The 19,779-nt window shown below is 39.1% G+C and overlaps 1 protein-coding gene across 9 annotated transcripts in view; it reads left to right on the top strand.

Moving 5' to 3' along the window:
- TJP2 (tight junction protein 2) overlaps positions 1–19,779 on the top strand; it is a 77,421-nt gene that overhangs the window by 35,738 nt on the left and 21,904 nt on the right. The window contains exons 1-3 of one of the 9 annotated variants that reach the window (XM_058043209.1): positions 16,040–16,165; positions 16,795–16,818; positions 17,662–17,715. The exons of 4 other annotated variants lie outside the window; for them this stretch is intronic. In XM_058043209.1, the coding sequence (XP_057899192.1) occupies positions 16,094–16,165; positions 16,795–16,818; positions 17,662–17,715 (150 nt within the window). In that variant the 5' untranslated portion in view covers positions 16,040–16,093. Of the gene's footprint in view, positions 1–16,039; positions 16,166–16,709; positions 16,819–17,562; positions 17,716–19,779 lie in introns of those variants that run through there. 4 more of the 9 variants (XM_058043210.1, XM_058043211.1, XM_058043213.1 and 1 more) reach the window with 4 other exon arrangements.

A 19,779-nucleotide genomic window follows, 5' to 3' on the forward strand; every position in this document is an offset into this window, starting at 1 on the left:
TGCTGTTGGCTGGGGTGAGAGAAATAGAAACAGCCCTAATAATGTGCTGGTGCCTTGCAGGGGTCTCTTGGGGATGAGGTTTACATGTGCTGTCCTGAGAGGATGGAAAGTCTGACTCGTGCACGTTTGAGCTACAGGAGTTACAAAGCCTGCATTTACAGATGTACACTTCACATGGCTATAGCTTAAATACTTCACTTGAACAAAGTTATAGTCATGGAATGATTCTTGAAGTAAAATGCTTTGCAGTGTACTCAAACAAATGTAGTGCCAGAGTGTGTTGTCTCCTCTATTTGTCCCAAACAGCAACATTTTATTGGCCTGCTTTTATCAATATCGGTGGAATCCTTTCAAGGTTAATGGCAATGCTTCTGTTCTGATAAAAAATGCGGGTTTCCAGGTCTCAACTGAGTATATGGCATTTCGTCAAACCACCTCAGGGCCTGCCTTTCATGTAAAGAAGTAAGAATTAATTGGTTTGGTTAAAGTGTCTTTTTGGTTCACAGCTGTGAGTCTTAGTTGTGTAGGTTATGAATTCAGTACCAGCTTCTCTGTCAGCAAAAGGGGAGCTTTGGCTGATCTTTCCCTCTGTCCGCTGTGTGAGACTGCGAGAGAGCTCATCTTTCTGGGCGGACCTAACTCAAGCAGGGAGACATGGTCAGTGTAGCTACCATGATGGTTATGTTCCTTATAATATAGTTGCTAATAAGGCCACAATTCCATTTCTTTTATAAAGACGCCAGTTTGCTCATTATTTTGTAGAAAAAGAGAGAAGAACCTGGAGAGATACTACAGCTGTGAGTTCTAGATTCCTTTTTCCTAATGAAGCTGTGCAAACAATATAAAATTTATAACTAGGAATTCTGGCTGTAATTCATGGCTGTTAAAATTGCAAATGAACTTAGAATCCCTTCATCTTTTAAGGACATATTTGGAATGTGTTTCTTACCATGAAAATTAAGAACTCTCCAAGAATTTTGTGTCATCTGTGCTGATAGGAGAGACATATACTGCAAGTACCAGCCTTCAGGCAGATTTATGCTCCTGAATGCATCCTAACTGGAGTGTACAGTGGAAAACAATATGTAAATGCAGTTACTCAATTCTTTTTGAGAATAAAGCATCATCTAACTTACTAAACAGTAAGAGACATGCCTTCATGAACTCTTCAGGCATGTCTATCCCAGATCTTCAAAATGCAGTAAAGAAGAAAACGCTTCTTCAAGGCCTGCAGTTCTAGCAGTTAACTAAACAGACGGATAATCAGCAGCAGCCTTCCAGGTATTTGTGTCTTTTGTTGTGCCCAATTAAGTAGTCAGGGAGCAATATCTTTTTTGTGTATTCTGCCACCAGAGTCTCTAGATCTGGAAAACAATACTGCGTGAATGTTTCATAACTGAGTTCTGGATGTTAAAAAAACACAGCATTAAAAAAAAAAAAATTGGAAAGAAACCAGCTCTGATCTACACATCTGAATACAGCTACAAGAAATAATGCACCTATTCATTATTCACTGATTTATGACTTAATAATATGTATATACTTAGCCTGCCCTACCTCTTGCTTACACATGCATGCCTATTCTGTGACAAGAGAGCATTCTGAATGCTCACCCCTTATGACTTTTAGTCAGTATGAGCTTTTCAGAGATAATGCAGGATGTCTAGCTAGACTGTCATTCTAGGCACCATAAACAAAGCTCTGAGAAGCAAATTGTTAGCCTTTGACTGAACTGAGCAGCTTGCTGCCCGGGTCAGCACTTGGCACTGATTACTCTTCTTTCTGTGTTCCAGCACTTGCAAAAATCTAGTGGATAATGTGAGTTTCTTTTAATGGCTGTGGCTGAGGATTCTTCTGTCCAGTGTTTCAGAAGCTTTTTGAAGAGTTGCAGAACAGGATGAAAAATAACTTACATTTTTTTATTTCTTTCTTTTCCGTAGAAATTCTTATTCCAAGAATAAAAAGTGGTCAGTGGTTTTAGTTATTCTGTTCATAGAGTTGATACATTATTAAAGCAATTGAAGTGACAGTAGCATAGCTAATTGGTAGCATGTGTGTGCATGCTCTTTAGATGATGCATAAGAACTCGTTTATGCTGTATGGAGCTGTACTTGCATTGTTTTTTCTGTGGGCTAAGTAACCATTATAGTTTGGCTGTGAATTTTTTATTTTCTAACACTTAGTTTGCTAAAAGTCTTTCAGTGGGGATATTGTTTCTGACTCTGTAGCTTGGCAGGATCTCCCCTTTAGTTGCTGGCAGTTGACAAATACTTGTATGTGCTTTACCTCAGTATGATGTGTTACATTAGGGCAAAAAATCCCAGTGCCAGACTTCTGAAGACATAGTGTTGCTTGCAGACGGATGCCTGCTGACATTTCCAATAGCTGCTCTTTGCTCAACTCCTCTTTGGCAATAATTCTTTCCTGGCTGTTTATGTGCAGTGCCTGGTGCGCCTGAAGGTTTTAAGGATAGGTTAGGATGGTGGAAGCAGGTGAGGAGTCTTGTACCTGAGAGCCACTTGTCAAGCTAGCTGTTGGTTGAATGTGAGACCCCCTGTACCAGAGTGCTGTTGCTATGTCCCTCTTTGCTGTCCCTTTAGTGTATGTGAAATACTTATAATCTAGTTCTAACAAATGTGGATGTCTTAAGTATGTTTATAATTTTCTGAATGGCTTTTTGTTATTATGATGTCTGTTTAATGTTTGCTATGGTGGTGAACTACAGAATTTAATTAAATTTTATTCATTAGTTAAATTTTATTAATTAACTTCTCTCCCCTGTTTTTATAATTTGACCTAATTTTCAGGTCCTTTTGCAAGCTTTTCCTGCTTTATATTGTAGAAGCCAGAAGCTAAGTTCCTAATGTCTTCTGCAGCAATATAAATGGACTAAAACTCTTGGATCACACTAATTTGATTAGATTTTTTTAAAGCATTTTCATCTATAGGCAGGTACATAATTTCAGGGTTTTTTCAGATGGTTATTATGGCTTGCTTATGCTTTGTGTGTCAGAAGGTTCTTGAATTGTGTAATGCTCTTTCATGTGGCTCAGACCACAAGAAGAAAACTTTCTATTCCAAATCTCAGTTGAGAATGAACTAGTTGCTACCAAAATGAGATTTGCTCAGGGTGGTAATTTAATGGAAGCATTTCTAAACCTTAATGATTCTGACCTGTTTACTTTCCCTTCAGCCACATAAGCAAAAGGATTCTCTTGTTTTCTTTCTTAGTTCTTTTCAAAGCCTCATGTGGTTTATGAAAGTTGCAAAAGGAGGAATAAATTTTTTTTCTGTTACTTGCTGAGCTTGTTCTGGTTAGTTTATTCTTTGTGTACTCAGTTTGCAGTTCAGTGGAAGTGCCCTATTTCATAGGCATGTGTCAGTTTGGTTTCATTTAATGGTTGGAGTGGTGCCTGAAGTTACTTACATTGATGTTACATGCATGTGAAGTGTTTCAGTAGAAATATTGCATCAAGGGCTCTAGTTTTAAATTGTTTTGCTGGCATCCTTTCAAGTGAAGAAAGAAGGGCTGCAGATAAACTCAAATTAGTTCTGTAGAAATGAACCAGACACGTGAAAGTTACTATCTTGATATGAAAGAAAAGGGCAGCTGACTTCATCCCTCTGTCCCTTGTGTTGATTTACTGCTTGTTTTTTGGCTGCTGTCACTTCATAATTTTAGTTAGAAAAGTCATGCTAAACTGCATGGTAGGTGTACTTGGAGTTCACATCCAGCCTTGCAAGAAGATTGAAGGAAAGGAATGAAAACCACTTGAATTTTACCACTCTCATCTGCCCTTCTGTTGTTTTCTTGCCTCAGAGTGTTGTCAGGTACCGGTGAACTTTAGTGTAATACTATTTTATGTTGGATGATAGGTTGCTGGTGACACTGCCCCAGAAGAATTCAGAGCTGTGGCTATATGATTGATTTTTTTGTTTGAAAAAGTAATTATAGTCCTTTGGAGGCTCTGAGGAGGAACCTTTGCTGTGAGTAAAGGGATTCTGAATGTGTTTTATTTACTAAAGCAGGTGCAGCTGGCTTAATCCATTGTCTCTTGGGAGAGGCTTGGTCTTGGGAGGGGCTGGGTGATTATTTATTTACTCTTTTTCCAAATACACTGTGAGGAGTATCAATACAAGACTTACAGACCTAAACCCTTCAAATATGCGATCCCTAGATCTCCACTTGAATCCGTGCACCCCACCGACTGGATGACAGAAAAATTGCCTAACTTCCTTTGGCAACAGATTCTGTTTTCATTTTAGTTACATGCAAGCCATGTTGAAGTTTAGGAGTGAACTTCAGCAATGCTCTCTGGCATGGCTGACTGGACTGTTGAAACATCTTGAGAAGGAGAGGTGAGTTGCTTAAGACCCTTGAAGGCAGGAGGTGGTGGTAGAAGGAAAAGAATGTGGAGAGGCATGATTAGTGTGACTGGAAAACAGTGAAAAGTTGGCTAATAAATTGAGCTGTTTGTTGTGGCATGTGTATAAATGATGCTGAATGTATGACTTCAAGTTCAAAACAGCTTGATTATTTTGTACAGTTTTGGTATCTTTTGGTCAATGTGACCTTTAGTTTGATGTTTGTGTTCTGTGAGGCTTGTGATACGGTGTTGGTAGTTGTATGAAATGCATTGTATAGTGTGAATTTTATGAGGTTTTAGGGTGAGATATGATCAAATGTACTGTTAAATTTTATGCGTTACACAGAGCTATATTCAGGCTTACTTCCTTCAGACAAGAAAATAAAGCTAATGTAATAGTGTGTAGTAAGATTACATACTTTGATACACACACAGAGGAATGCTTGACTAAAAGTAAAGTACTTTCAAGAATACTATGTATCGTTGTTCTATTAATAGAGTGAGAACAAAGGCTACTAGAAACCTTAACTGGGATAGAAAATCTGTTTCGGGATGCAGCTTGGAAACTAACAATTGTTCCATTGTTTGAATTGTCGTCAATTATGACTGGATGATTAAATATAAATGCATGCCTGATTGGATTGTATCCCAGTAATGAATTGGCCTTTTAAAAACCAGTTGCAGGAAGCAGTAGACAGGTACCCAGCTTGTTTTTCTCAGAGTTGCAGGTGTTGAATGACCAATGAAATAACAATCTTTTGATGCTAGAGTTGGTCACTTCTGTTGCTTGGTTTGCTACTTGAATATCGATGCAGGAAGATGAAGCATTCAAAAACAGTAGCAGTACAAAGTGTACTGCTGAAGTTGAATGAAATGATAATTAGAACTTCAGACCATGTAATACATATGGTGCTTCAGTGGTTTGGTGGTATTTTGGGGGTTTTTGGTGTTTGTTTTTTTTTTTTTTTCATTGTTGTTGTTGGTTTGGCTTGGGGTTTTGGGGGGATTTTTTGGTGTTTTTTGTTTGTTTGTGGGGGTTTTTGGGTTTTTTGTTGTGGTCTTTTTTGGGTTGTTTTTGTTTGTTTGTTTTTTGGGGGTTTGTTTGGTTTTGAGGGGGATTGTCCCTTTTTTTTTTTTTTAATTTTAAGATGCCACAAGAGTAAAAGCTATGTTTTAGTTGCACAGCATAAATAATTATTGAAATGAGGCACTCCAGAAAATTACTTTATTTCACAGTTAATTTTTTTTTCTCAATGAAATCTAACTTAATGAAATTGATTATGTACACCTACTGAGTTTGATTTACCTTATCACCAAATCCTGGTACTGCAAGCACACCAAAACCAAACTTTTGAATTTTTATTTTATTATGCCAAGAAAAGTTCAAGTCTCCTTGAATTCAGCTTATGCACAATTTGCTGTAGCACTTTAATTCTCAGACTTCATTTGTATGGGTATCCCAAGGAGCAGAAGGTACAGAAACATGGTGACTGTAAAGAAATGTATTATGTTTACAGTTAAAGTGAATGGGGCTGACTGAGTCAGAAGTAGCTTTTAAAGCCAGCGTTGATCAGGTGAGTTGAAAGTTCTGCATCCCTTCAGTAGTTACCTTCCTGAAGTGTATACAAAAAAATCTTCATAATCTGTGTGACAGGATGAAAGTCTAGGAAAAACATTCAGAAAATGAAACTGCATTTAAACTCTCCATTTTCCAGTGTCCATGCCCATATCCAACATTCAAGTATAATTCAAGTATAATGTCAGCCTTTAACCTCAATTAATTTTGATCTGCAGATGAAATCACTTGGCTTCCAGGTTTTTATCTTCTCAAGCCTTGTTGAGTTTTTAAAAAACAGGTGGTGGAGAAATGTACTTTACTGCAAGAATGGGCACATGGCTGTGCCTCAGGAGGTGAGGTTTGTTTTCTTTCAACACCTGTGGGAAGGTAAATTGTCATTTCCAAGGCTCCTCCACTCGACTGGTGCTGTAGGTTCTAGAACACTTGGGAAAACCAGCTTCTGGCTATCCTCTGTGAAGCAATATGTGAAAAGGAAGACATCTTCGATGAAAAAAAAAAGTTGCTAGAGTGTTATTTCTCAATGAGCAGAAACTGTTTTCTAAAAATTAAAATAATTTAACTGTGTGTGTGTGGGGGGGGGGACAACACGGACATGATGACAGGGGCATAGGATCTGTTTTGTTTTTTCCCCAAATGGCAGTTTTCTATTTCAACTGGAACTGTTCCCTCACAAATTTTGAAGAACTGATTGCTTCCTGCTGGGGGAGCACTGAAGCAATTTTACCACAGCAATGAAAGAACTGTTGTTGAACAAAAGATAGAGAGCTTGCTCCTGAAATAGCTCTAAGCTGAAGTTTTTGAGATTTAGGTAATTAGTAGATAAGACCTGAGTATCTTGCAGCTGTGTTTTGAATACAATCAGTTTCTTTTTTCCCCTCTCTTCATCTTGAACAAGCTTTTATTTCATTTGTGATAGGATATTTTACAGGGTTTTGATGAAGCCTGTGTATGCATCTAAGTTCAGTAGCAGCTGTAACAAGCACAAACTACTCCACTTGTGTCTACCACTTATCCCAGAAAAGTTTTGCATGTGTGATTTTAATTGGCATAACATGGGTGTTGTAAATTGATGCTGAGTTTTAATGTTTGGAACTTGTTACACTGCTGCATAAATGCTGCTTTTTGCCCCCATCCCTGCCTCTGATAATGGTGAATGGTGACCTCCTCTGGGTAGCACCAAACCAATTCAGGTGACTGCTTTTGTAGTAATGTCTTTCCATAATAATAAGAGAGGGAATGATAATGTGAATCTCTTGCTAAAAGGATTAATTTGTTCAGTAAGTGTCACTGTTTTAAAAAGACACCACACAATCCCTAGTAATTTCTGCATACTCAGTTGAAATTGTTAACTGTTGCTCTTACTGTCAAGATCACAAGTACTGTGAAATACAAGTGAATTAATTCTAGGAAATCCCTCTGGTGTAATGAGAAATTACTCTTTTATGTCAGCAAAATCAGGACTTTAAAGGACCTCGTGGTACTTTCTGAAAGTGTAAACTGTTTAAATTCAGGTAAAAAGCAGTTTGGAAGAAAAAGTTCTGCTCTGAAAATGTAACTATAGATCTGCTTTTTATTGTTAAGCGCTAAAATGTGGGATTGCTGACTTTCAGGTACCTGTTTTCATGGCATCTTGGTGTCTCTCTCCACATTAGTGCGTGGTCTATCTTTGGAGTACCAGATCTTTCTCTTTTTTGAGAATATGAATCTGCATGGGGAATACGTTTGTTTCCTTTTTATAAACAGTTCAATTAATTCCTGAAATAAATGTGGTAAGAAAAGGCACTTAATAAAGCTGGAATCAATAAAAAAATCAAACCAAAAAAACAACTCCAACCCCAGCCTGTTTGAGAAAAGGTATGAGCTTGAGATAAAAGAAAGAAAAGCAAAAGCACCGAACAAATTTGTTTTAACATCACGTTTTCTATCATATTTATTATGAAATAAGATGTTGGCCTAATGCGGATTCTCAGAATTTTCATGTTTACTTCTCCGGGTTGCGGTGGTGCAGACATTTGAGCCCCAGCGGCGGCAGTGGCTGTGCCGCGTTCGGGCCCGGCAGCGCCGCTGGCCCCGCCGCTCTGCGCGGCCTGCCCGGGACTGTGAGGCGCCCTGCAGGAATTCAGCACTGCCCGGGACCGTGAGGTGCCCTGCAGGAATTCAGCACTGCCCGGGACCGTGAGGTGCCCTGCAGGAATTCAGCACTGCCCGGGACTGTGAGGTGCCCCGCAGGAATTCAGCGGGAAGAGGCAGCGCTGCTCCTGGTGCTTGCAGGCCTTTGTGACGCGCAGCGTGAGCCGACGGGGGAAGGAAAGCAGGCTTGCTTTCTGCTCGTCTGTGCCACAGGGCATATATTTAGTGTGCATATATGTGTAAATAAAAATTATATTTTGCTATGCACAGGACATTCCTTAAAATCATACCATGTGCCTGAGAGCATTTTCCAAACACTTTTGGAGCTCTGTCAGGCTGGTGCTGGTATCACTTTCCTGGGGAGCTGTTCCAGTGCCCAACCACCCTCTGGGTGAAGAACCTTTTTCTAATATCCAACCTGAACTTGCTCTCACACATCTCCAGGCCATTCCCTGTGGTCCTGTCACTGTCACCACAGAAAAGAGCTCAGTGCCTGCCCCTCCTCTTCCCGCCACAAGGAGGTTGTAACTGCAGTGAGGTCTGTCCTCAGTCTCCTGTTCTCCAGGCTGAGCAGACCAAGTGACCTCAGCTGCTCCTCACACAGCTTCCCCTCAAAGCCCTTCACCATCTTGGATGCTTGCTTCTAATAGCTTTTTATATCTTTTGAGGTATTGTGGTGCCCAAAACTTCACACAGGACTTGAGGTGGGGCCATACCAGCACAGAACAGACAATCAATAAATATATAATTATAATATAATCTATATAATATATATTTTCCCATACTATTAAGTAGCCTTAAAGCCATTTAGGAACTTCTATATTCCTGTCTTTTCCATAGAAGCCTTTTTCTCTGTTTCTTTTTATTCCATGCTCCTGGCTAGATAGCCAGTCCCTAAGAGCGGTGGTGAATGGGGTTAAAGTCAGCTGTTTGCCAGAAACAAATTGAGTTTCCTAGAGCTCAGTACTGGGTCTGGTTCTGTTTAATAATTGATGATCTGGTCAGGTGACACTAAGTTGGGTGAGAGTGCTGATCTGCTTGCTGGAGGGTAGGAAGGCTCCATACAGGGATCTGGATAAGCTGGATCCGTGGGCCAAGACAACAGCTTGAGGGTCAGCAAGAGCAAAGGATGGGTCCTACACTTTCATCAGAACCCCAGGCTGTGGAAAGCTGCCCAGCAGAAAAGGGCCTGGGGGTGCAGGTTGACAGCAGCTGAACATGAGCCAGCGTGTGCCCAGGTGACCAAAAAGGCCACTGACATGCTGACCTGTATCAGCAATAGTCTAGCCAGCAGGATGAGGGAAGTGATTGTTCGTGTGTACTCAGCACTCGTGAGGCCACACCTGAAATCCTGTCTAGGCCCCTCATTCCAAGAAAGACATTGGATTGCTGGAGTGTGTCTGGAGAAGGGAAACAACTGGTGAAGAGTCTGGAGCGCAGGCCCTGTCAGAAGCAGCTGAGGCAGCTGAGGCTGTTTAGCCTGGAGTAAAGGAGATCAGGGATGACTTCATTGCTCTCTACAGCTCACTGAAAGGTGGATGTAGCCAGGTGGGTGTGGGTCCCTTCTCCCGGACAGCTAGTGACAAAATGAGAGGACATAGGCTCAAGTTGTGCCAGGAGGATGTTTCAGTTGAATATTAGGAATGGTTTCTTCATAGAAAGGGTTATCAAACATTGGAAAATGTTTCCAAGGGTTGTGGTTGAGTCACCTTCTGTGGAGGTATTTAAAAGCCATGTAGGCATACTCTTAGGGATATGGCGTAGTGGTGATCCTGGCAGTGTTACATTAACAGCTGGACTGAGTGATCTTGGAGGCCATTTCCAACCTAAACGAGTCTATGATTTAATCTGTCCCTTTTATAAATTCTTGTTTTCCTGGTGCATGCTTAAAAGTGAAGCCTCATCTGTTGTCCAAGTTGAATTTAGCTGCAGAGTTCTAATATTTGTTCTGCCATCTGCCTTGGCCTGCCACTTCAGCTGACAGAAATGGCAGGAGAGTAATTCAGTGAGAAAAAATGAGGATGTTTTTGTGGCTTTCCAAAGCTGTCTTGGCTTCTTTTTAAGAACTGAACAGCAGAATTCACAGAGTCAAGGAGCTGCATGTAAATGAGCAGGAGGAGTGTGAAAACTGTGATGGTCAGAAAGAATTTGTTTAGTTCATACCGTGCAAAGCTGTACCCCAGCCTGAGGTTGTGTGTTTGTGAAGGAAAAACTGCTTAGCCAAAGATGAAAAGGGGCGTTGGTCTTGTGAGAACCTTCCAAAAGTGCTCATTTTAGAGACAAAGAAACTTTAACAAGTCTGAGAAGAAGAAACCACCTAGAAAGCAAGAGAACAAACAAATTAAAAATACAATGCACCATTGATTTTCATAACAAATTTCTAAGGTGAATTGTGACTTGACACCAAAATATTTTAATAAAATCCTGATTTTCCCTTTCTTCCTTCAAAAATGCTTGTCCCACTTTCTGAAAATTTTCAGTATAATTGGTAAATGTTTGGTAAAAATATGCAGGAAATACAGTTTTCCTAGAGAGTATCTTGCTGTCTTGAACTGAAAAAAGTTTCCTCAAAAACAAGATGCTTTTTTTTTTCCTTCCCCAAAGAGTCTACCATATGCATTACTCAAATATTTATATGTGCAGATATTGATTAGGTGCTTCCTTAATACAGAGTTGAAACAAAACAGAACTTTACAGTGATTATGTGCCCTATGCTATAATCCACCAAAGGGACGCCTTATGCCACATCCTTTACTGTCTTCTTTTCAGTGTCAAGGTTAGTAGTCCCTTTCTATTTTGGAATTGCAGAAAAATTAAATCTTTACAAAACTCAAATCCCAGGCCTCTCTTTTGATGTAGGTTTGGTTTATTTTGTTGTTTTTTTTTTTTTTTTTCCTGCCTGGGCAAGTTCCTGAAAAAAATCTCTCAGCTGGGGGATGTTGTTTCATCACTGTGAGCCATTTGAAGAATGCTGCTGCAGAGGCTGCTGCACTGGGTGGATTGTGCGATATCCTTCATTTCATTTAGGCTTTGTTTGTCATTTAAATGCTGTGAGCTGGATGAAGTGATACCTCTTGTATTAAAAAGCACACAACTTGTCAAAGATCCAGATCAGCATAGATCATCTCTGTGTGTGAAACCTTTTTCCATCCCCTTGGGCTAATTTGTTAAACAATTTTTTGTGCACTGGGAGATCTGGGGCATTATGCTGTGAGTGTTAATATCAGGGCTACAATGCAAATGAGACCTAGATGCATTTGTCAATTAATATTCTCAATAGTTTGATGAACAGTGCTGTTGCCCTTCATTTCCCTAGTTCTGGGTAGAAGTGGATTCTGGTTTAGCTTGCAGTCTGGAAGGCATTTATTGTGTCATAGTGCAAGAAGAGGTAGAAATGAATGCAGGTTCTGCCACCCTGGAATTCTTCCTCACATGTTAGCTGGCTCAAACTCCCACAATAGGAGATGGTTGATCCCTGTTTCCCAATTACAGGGGCTATTTTCCTGCAAGACTTGTATTTGACACAAACAGAGGAAATCTATGTGTTGGCTTCCTTGCATAACACTTAGGCTACTTGACTTGAAGTCAAGAAACCTAAATTATGCTCTTGGCTCTGTAGTTAAGAGCTTTGGTACTGGTTGATTTGTAAGAAATAGTAGTTTTGCTAACTGGAAGCAAAAATCCTAGTGAAATAGTGCTCAGCACAGTGTCAAGCAATGACTGTGGGCATTGTTGTCATGATGGATTCATACTATTCCTGAAAGAAGTGAAACAAAAGACCCTTTCATTATTGTTTAGTTAACTGTAGTTAACCATTCTCATTTGGTCATTTTAAAAGTTTTAATGAAACTTAAGAAGTAAGGATTGGTTTGTGAATGCCTGGAATAGGCTTGTTGTACTTTATGCAGTGTTTGCTGGTACTGTTTTAGATAGAATTTACAATTTATAGCAACCGAATGGTATAACTCTTGGGTGAAATATGATTTAGAAAAGCTTTAAACAACATCTTGGCTTTTACATGAAGAATGGTTTGTGTTTCTTTATAGTGACATTCAACTCACCATGATTTTTTCTTACTTACCTATGAAAAACAAATTCTTAGAAACATTATGCTCAATTTATGGTTTTTTTAGGTCTTTTTAGGCAGCCCTTCAGATTGCTGTTTCTACATGCATTGTGCAAAAAAAGCAGTTTCTGACACAAGGTCTGATAATACACAAAATCACAGAGTGAGTTGGGTTGGAAGGAACTTAAAAAATAATGTAATTCCAACCTCCTTGCCATAAGCAGGGACAACTTCCACTTGACCAGCTTGCTGATGAATATGTTTGTTGCCTTGTCAATAGAGCAAACATATTTTGCTAATATTTGTTCTTGTTGAGTAATTTAGATGAAAGCAGATCTTATATAATGTAATTGATAATTTTCCATTAGCGGGAAGAGGAAGAAAGATTGTTTGTCTCATTTCTATGTGAATTTTTTCTTCTCCTTCAAAAATTTCTATTCCGTGTCAGAAGTATACTTGTGTGTACGGTTTGTGATTTTTTACCCCAGCTTCCTGCATTCTGATAATATAACCCATTGTGATGCTAGCAACTATTTTTGATTTTACTGGAATGTGAAAGTAGAATATGATCTTTTACCATGGAACTGTACCTTAAATTTCTTCTTTGTTCCCCTAGAAGGAAAGAGAAGGCATTTCTGCCATTATTGAAGAGCAGTAATCTTTTACTTCAAGTGGATATCTTTTGCAAACCATTTTTTTATCATTTGTCTTTATTTAATTTGAGTCATTCATCATTCTAGGATACTGTTTCTTGAGGAGGATCTGTTGCTGTTCTGGGAGTTGATGTATTGGTGCAGGAACCTATATGAAAAATAGGATATGCTTCTCTGATACAGAATATTTATTGGTAGAAAATAAGGTAGCTCCTTTTGTGCAAGATGCTGGCTGTATTGTGAATGATCCATGGGCAAAAGTCGTTTTTTCTCATTTTCCTGGATCCTAATCAAGGGTCTGCTGTATCATACACAGATAATTCATGGGAACACACCAATTGGAGCCTTCTTGCAAGTGGCTTCCTCACTGCACCAGAAAGGCCCGATAAAGGTCCTGTTCCTCTTCAGCTACATTTCATTATGTCAGGAATACTTGGCAAGCTCTGGTTATGCAGCTTGTGTTGCATCATCATCATCATTTTATAGACATCATTAATAACCTAGGCTATGGCATTCAGCTGAAAAAGAGATGTGGTGCTTCACACCGCACACTGATGTACAGATTGCTTCTTATTTCACTGAGCCTCCACTCCATACAGAGGGCATTTCTTTAGTGTTACCCAGAATCTGAAGTGGATCAGGATCTTTGAAAGCCTATAAATGTAAATCTAAGGCCATCCTTTTTTGTCCATCATAATTGCCTTTATGAGGGCAGGTGAGATGTAAAGGCAGTTTCTCTCATAGTGTAACTTGTCTTTGAGACCAGGAATACTTACATCTTGATGCTGCTTTGGACTCTCTCCACCTGGTTCTTCCTATCATTGGCTAGAAGAGTCTCTGCCCCTCTATCTCTTACAAATGGATAGCTTTCACTTGAAGTTCTTGTTTATCTTTGTTGTATCAGTCTGTCTTTAGGGAAAACCTAGACTCAGCTTACATCCATAGTAGCATACGAAGCAGGGACAGGAAAAGTTGGAGGGCTAGGACCTCTTTTTTGGTGTTACTTCCATAATTGAGCCAATAAGACTGCTGAAGGTGTCCTTTCTGCTTGCTTGGACAGATTGTGTCTTGCTTGTATAGATTATGTGTTAGGAAACACCCTTTTTCTTCCTTGTTTTTAGAGGAGGAGATAACATAGTGCTAGGTTTAAAACTTTGACCCCAGGGCGAGTGGACAGGTGCAGCCTGCTGCTGTAAGATTTTGTTGTGATGTTCTGAGGTTGCTTGATTGAATTTTTTGAGAGCTCTCTTTTTCTTCTCACCTTCCCCACTTTATAAACCAGATCATCACGCTTAGTTTTCTTTCCCCACATGATTCACAAACATTTTATTATCAGGATAGACTCCCAGCAAGAACCAGAGGGTGTATCTGTCATTGAAACTGAGCTTGCTTTAAAAGAGTTTCAGTTTTAAATGTCTGTGGATAATAGGTGTGATATGTACAAGGGTTGCAATTGCCTTTATAATCTTGTGCTAGGAGGGAAGTTAGATTACAATTTCCCTTTATAGTTATTTTTTGTGAAGAGGCATGCAGATACAGTGTCTGGGATAGTGTCTGGGACAATGCTTGTTTGGAATTTTTTTCATCTCCATTTAAAAGGATTGTGTTGAGGTATTCCTACTCTGGAGATACTGTTCTCCTTCAAAATTAAACATCCAAATGCAAACACCTGCATCTTTCTGTTAACTCTCTGGTCTCTTCACTTGCAGTAATGTTCCTAGATTTCTTGATTATTTTTTAAAATTTCTTTTCAGAAAAAATTCATTTTAAATTTTGGTGGAGGCAATCCATTCATTTTTCTCGTTATATTCCTTTAAAGAAAAAGGATAGTCCAAAACCAAAAAAAGAAGAGTCCTTGCTATTATAACTGCTTTAGCTCATGGATAATGTTTCACAATTTTTATTCTCTTATGTCATCATGGTCTTTTCTTCTCTATTTGGAGTGCTTCTGAAGTTTTTTTCATGGCAAGGGGGAGGAAAACAGAAAAGCTAAAAAAGCACAGCTAAAGAAGTCTCAAAGACATACATACTTATATTTGTTTCTTTTTCCTGCCCTTTTTGTAAAAATAAATAAATAAATAAATACCAGTTTTGGAAACTGTGAATGTGAGTCTGTTGAGAGGAATGTGCTCTTTAGAAATGTTGATGGAGATTCTAAACTATTTTCACCAAACCCTAATAAAAGTCTTACGTCCAAGTGGGTAGCCTGAGTTGGGGGCTGTTGTCGTTGTGCTTCTCATGCATTCCCTTGGTGTTCACTCTTGGCAGCTCAGTCATGAAGGCGCTAGCCTCTGTTCATCCTAGTTTGGCTGGCTAGTGCAGAGGAGGCCTCACAGTTAAAATACAGAATGCTGAATTCAGGCTTCATTTTGAATGGAAAAACTGGAAGACATGCTTTGTCCCACTTTGGCCCTCCTACCCACTATTCTCCCTAACTACATCCCCTCCAAAAAACCCAAAAAACCAAAAATACTCAACAAAAGAACTCCACTGAAAAATTAACAACACAGCCTTCACATTTTCCACTACCATCTAAATTAATACTCTTTAACAGTTAAAATTTCTCTACTAGTGAAAAGTGTAATCTATGTATAGAGGTTTTGGTTAGCATTGTGTACAAAATTGGTATGTCTTCCTGTCTGTTCACTGCCTGTGAAACTTATGTAAAGTCTAGGGGAAAAGTTCACTTGAGGCTTAAATTTCACAGCATTCATGCAGCATAAATGGGAGTGATAGCTTGACCTATTTTCCAATAAAGTAACCTATCTGTTTGGCTGTACAATTAGCTTATCGTTCTTACAAATGATACTTTACTAAGTGTTTGATGGCAAATACTGTTATTTGCAGTGAGTACAATTTTGTATTTATTTCTCCTTTTTCTTGCTGGAGCCAAGCCCACACAGTTCTGTAAAATATTATAGTCAGTATATGAATTTCCAGATAGTGTGTGCTGTGCTTCTTAAGCCTCTTTTCTTGTAAGTTTAAATTAGGTTCCTGGTGGGGTGAACCCCTATGTGCTTGGAAGAAGAGTAAGGTGCTGCATAATTATCTGTTTTCAACACTTCTTTTAAAAACAAACAAACATAAGATTACAGCACTGCATTTTTCTGGGAGTTAGTTAAACTCTCAGTACATTTCCTTGCTGCGGTTTTGGTGTGTTTCTGTGTGAAACTGACGGCAGGATTTGTTAGAGTATGTAGGCCACTATTGTATTAGAATTACATAACAGTGTTGAGTGGTGGAAACAGATGAAAAGACGGGATGTACGGCGCTCCCTCACAGATTATATCCTGCAACAATGAAGACAGCTCAAGCTCTGCAGAGAATGTGGTCACATGCAGTCAAAAAGTTGGGGATTTTAAAAGGGCACGTGAGTTGCTTTTTGTTACATCTTGCTCCACGTCTTTTCTTCCCCTCCTCCCTTCATATATCCCTCCCCTGTCCAACTCACTTTTATAGCCAGATGATTGTTGTGGCAGGTCTTCTGGTTTTGTTCTTCTTTCGGCATGAATGAAGTTGTCTTCGGTGATCTCTCAGTAGCAAGTAATTGTGTAAATCTCTTGATGACTGTCAGTTAGAGCTGCAGCAGCTGCCTGTTTCTTGCACACTGGCGATTTTAGCACTTTGACTAGTTTCCTGCCAAAGATTCTGCTGAACAGTCTATTTTGGGTATTTAGAAAGCACCTGTCATTTTAGTATTATGAGCATTAGACAGATTTAAGCAAATCCTGACTACAGTGTTCTAATTAGAAATGGACTGACTATAGTCCCTAATGAATTTAGACTAGGTAATTACAATAATTTGCATTTACTGCAGGTAGCCTGTTGTCTGTGTGAAACCTGGGGGGTAAAACAGTTACTGTTAGTAACTGGAGGTGGGGTTCTTAACCATTTGCCTGCCTTTCTCTCTCCAGTGTTTTGGTGTGCAATCTTGCAGTGAAACTGCGATCCTGTAAGGAATGCACAAGCTGCTCAGGATCCCTTTGTGTTTCCTTACAGATGAAGTATGAAGAAATTGGCAAGGTGATGAAGGCTTTTCATAACTCATCACTTGATGCATTCAGAGGAGAGTCACATCACTAAATGTGGAGTACAGGAATTTCGCAGTTCGGGTGCAGACTTAGATATTAGTTTTGATTGAGTCCCCAGTTGATTATTTGTAACATTTGTAGTCTCTCCCTCCCTCTCAGTCTTCTCTTCTTCATTACTCTGATGGTATGGGTTAGCATTGTGACAATGGCAAGTAGCAGTACATTTTATGATGTTAAAGAGATTATTGTTTAGATATTGTTTTTGCCTTACGGGCTTCCAAGGTGACCATTCAGTTCTTTGAACTGTGTTGCAGAGCCTGCATTGCTTTATCAGTAGGACAGAGCTAGTCGTGTTGTCTTGGTAATTACATTGTACAAAAACAGCTTTGCAAGTACATAGTGTGCTTTTCTTTTCTGATGCAGAGTACAGCAAATGGGAGACAGTTTCCCAAGGAGCAGTTTCAAAAAATTGATTACTTTTCAGATACTTGCGAGTTTAAAAGTGAATTGCTTAATTCTCTTGTTGAATTTTCAGTAACAGTTTCAAGGTACAAATAAACCCCAAAGATGTACATGGAATGTACCTGAAACAGTCACTGATACTATGAGGATCTTTTTCTAGGCACAAATGAGATGATACTATGGGCTTGGCATCTTGCAAGACCTTAATTTTAGTGTCTGTAGGCAGTAGTTTCTCTTTCATTCTTACTACTTTTTTTTTTTTTTTTTTGACCAGATACCATAAAACTTACTTGTCAGAGTAAACTAAACTTAACTCTGTAGGCTTATGATGCTTTGGTTTACAATCCAGTACATCTCTCCACTTGTGCACAAGGTTATACTTATGCCACTCCTCATGGAAGGCCTAGTTTTCTGGAAGGAAATTCCCGTAAGTTTCCTATTTCATATCCTTACATCTGTCCCTGATACCTTTACAGTACTTTCCTCAGTGCGTTTCCTGCAGTGTTGTACTGAATACGCAGTCACTTCTCAGGCCTGTCTCTGTCCCCATGGGTAGTAAGCTCCCGGTGAGCGCGTTCTGCCTGCCTTTCTCTTGCACCTGCTCAGAGCTGGCCTCTTGGCGGGGACATAGTGTTGGTAGGAGCTGCATACAGTGCAGACTGAATTTAAGTGATGTTTGTGTTACATGTGTAAGTTGTTGAGGCTTTTTTTACCAAGAGGAGGATGGAAAAGATTTTCCATCTTCTGTGCTTCTACAAGATTTGAACCTATCCGCATGTCCTTCAGATTTTACCTGTCATTTGGTACTGACTTTCATTTCTAAAAGTTTATTTGGTAAAGTCAGATGGAATTTAAATGACACTGAGACCCCTCTTCAGCACAGATTTATTTTTTGCAGAGCTTAAAAGTACATAGAAAAGCAGGAATGCAGGAAGGGTCAGTAGTCGGTAAACTGTTCCCTACATGCCAGATAAGCAAGCCTAGTCACTTCCATTTACGGCAGCATCACAGCAGTTTAAAGAAGAGCTTAGTTAAGGAGGAATTTTTCACTTGTGGCAGAGATTCTCTGTGTAAGGGAATATATCAAGTGGGTTCAGTTTCAGATAGCTGAAAGCTTTGACATGTTAGCTGGTTAAATGGCAATACCTGATAAAATAATTTTAGTATGTGATTCAGCACATTCAACACTGACCCCAAGACATATGTGTTTTAATACTAATAGTTATGAACACATTCTTGTCTGACCTAGACAAGTCAAAATTTAGAAATATTTACTTTTGTGTATTACTTTTAGTATAAGCCATCATCTCCATCTATTTCTAATTTTCTTTTTAATTAGACACCAGACATTCTGGAAACTGGAAAGCATTGTTCATTTTCTGGCAGAACAGTGGAAATTTAACACTGTTCAGTGTTGTAAAATTCCTGGTAAGAATGCTGAATGTTTTGCATATTCCTTCAGGATCTCTGAACACGACTTACTTTTATTTTTCAATACAGTGAATGTGCAATGGCAAATGTAAATCTAGTTTCTCTTTGTGGTGCACAGAATCAACTGGAACTATGCAAAAAGGGTTTTTTTGCATATGAGAAATAACATCCATAGCTTGCTGAACAGTTGTGCACTGCCAGAAGTCTTACTCTGAAAATGCAAGGGATGCCTTAAAGTACAGGCATACCCGTCTTGTGTCATTTGTCTGTCTAATGTTTTGGAGTTTAGCTGTCATTACTCCTGTGATGCCTTTAAAAAGACCATTAAGTCTGAACTGAGCTTTTGTCTGAGATTCAGTCTTCTGAGATAAAAACAAATAAAACCTGTGGCTTGACTGTGTGCATGCACATCCTTATTCGAGGCCTGGATTTTTCTTCTGCAATGGATGCTTTCCATTTTGCAATGTTTTCAGTGTCATTTTTCTGCAGGGCAGTGGCTCATTTCTCTCCTGGTTTTACAGGGCAGACACTGAAGGGGCTGGCTGTGTAATATATGATGCATCACAGCTGGGTGATTATTCTGTATTATATTTTAAGCTGTGGTGTTGGAAAGATTTCAGGTTATATCATGTAAGATAAAAGTGATTGTTTTTAACTGGAAATTTGGTAAAAAAAGGTCTCTGAGCAGTGTCACAGAAATGGCTGTACCTGTACTATATAGTGATATATTGTGTTTTCCTGTAAAATTTAATTTCTTGATGGGAACCTAAATATTTAGCTATGTAACTCATAGTGGACAAAACATTTTGCTAAATCTACATGAACAAGATGCAAGAGATCTGGAGTCTAGTTCATTTTGAAAGCCTCAGTTTCAACTGCTAATCTTACTGCATAATGCAACAGAAAGATCTTCCATAAGTATTTGTGTTATTTGAATCAGGACTATGGACTGCTAGTTGATCTGAATTAAATGCTTTTGCTGAATAAGGATTTTTCCAGAAAATCAGAATGAGCTGTTAAATCAGTGAAACGTGAAGGGATTCTACCACTCTGCACCTAT

The sequence above is a fragment of the Melospiza georgiana genome, chromosome Z (genome assembly GCF_028018845.1).
Source record: "Melospiza georgiana isolate bMelGeo1 chromosome Z, bMelGeo1.pri, whole genome shotgun sequence".
In the NCBI taxonomy this organism is placed as follows: domain Eukaryota; kingdom Metazoa; phylum Chordata; class Aves; order Passeriformes; family Passerellidae; genus Melospiza; species Melospiza georgiana.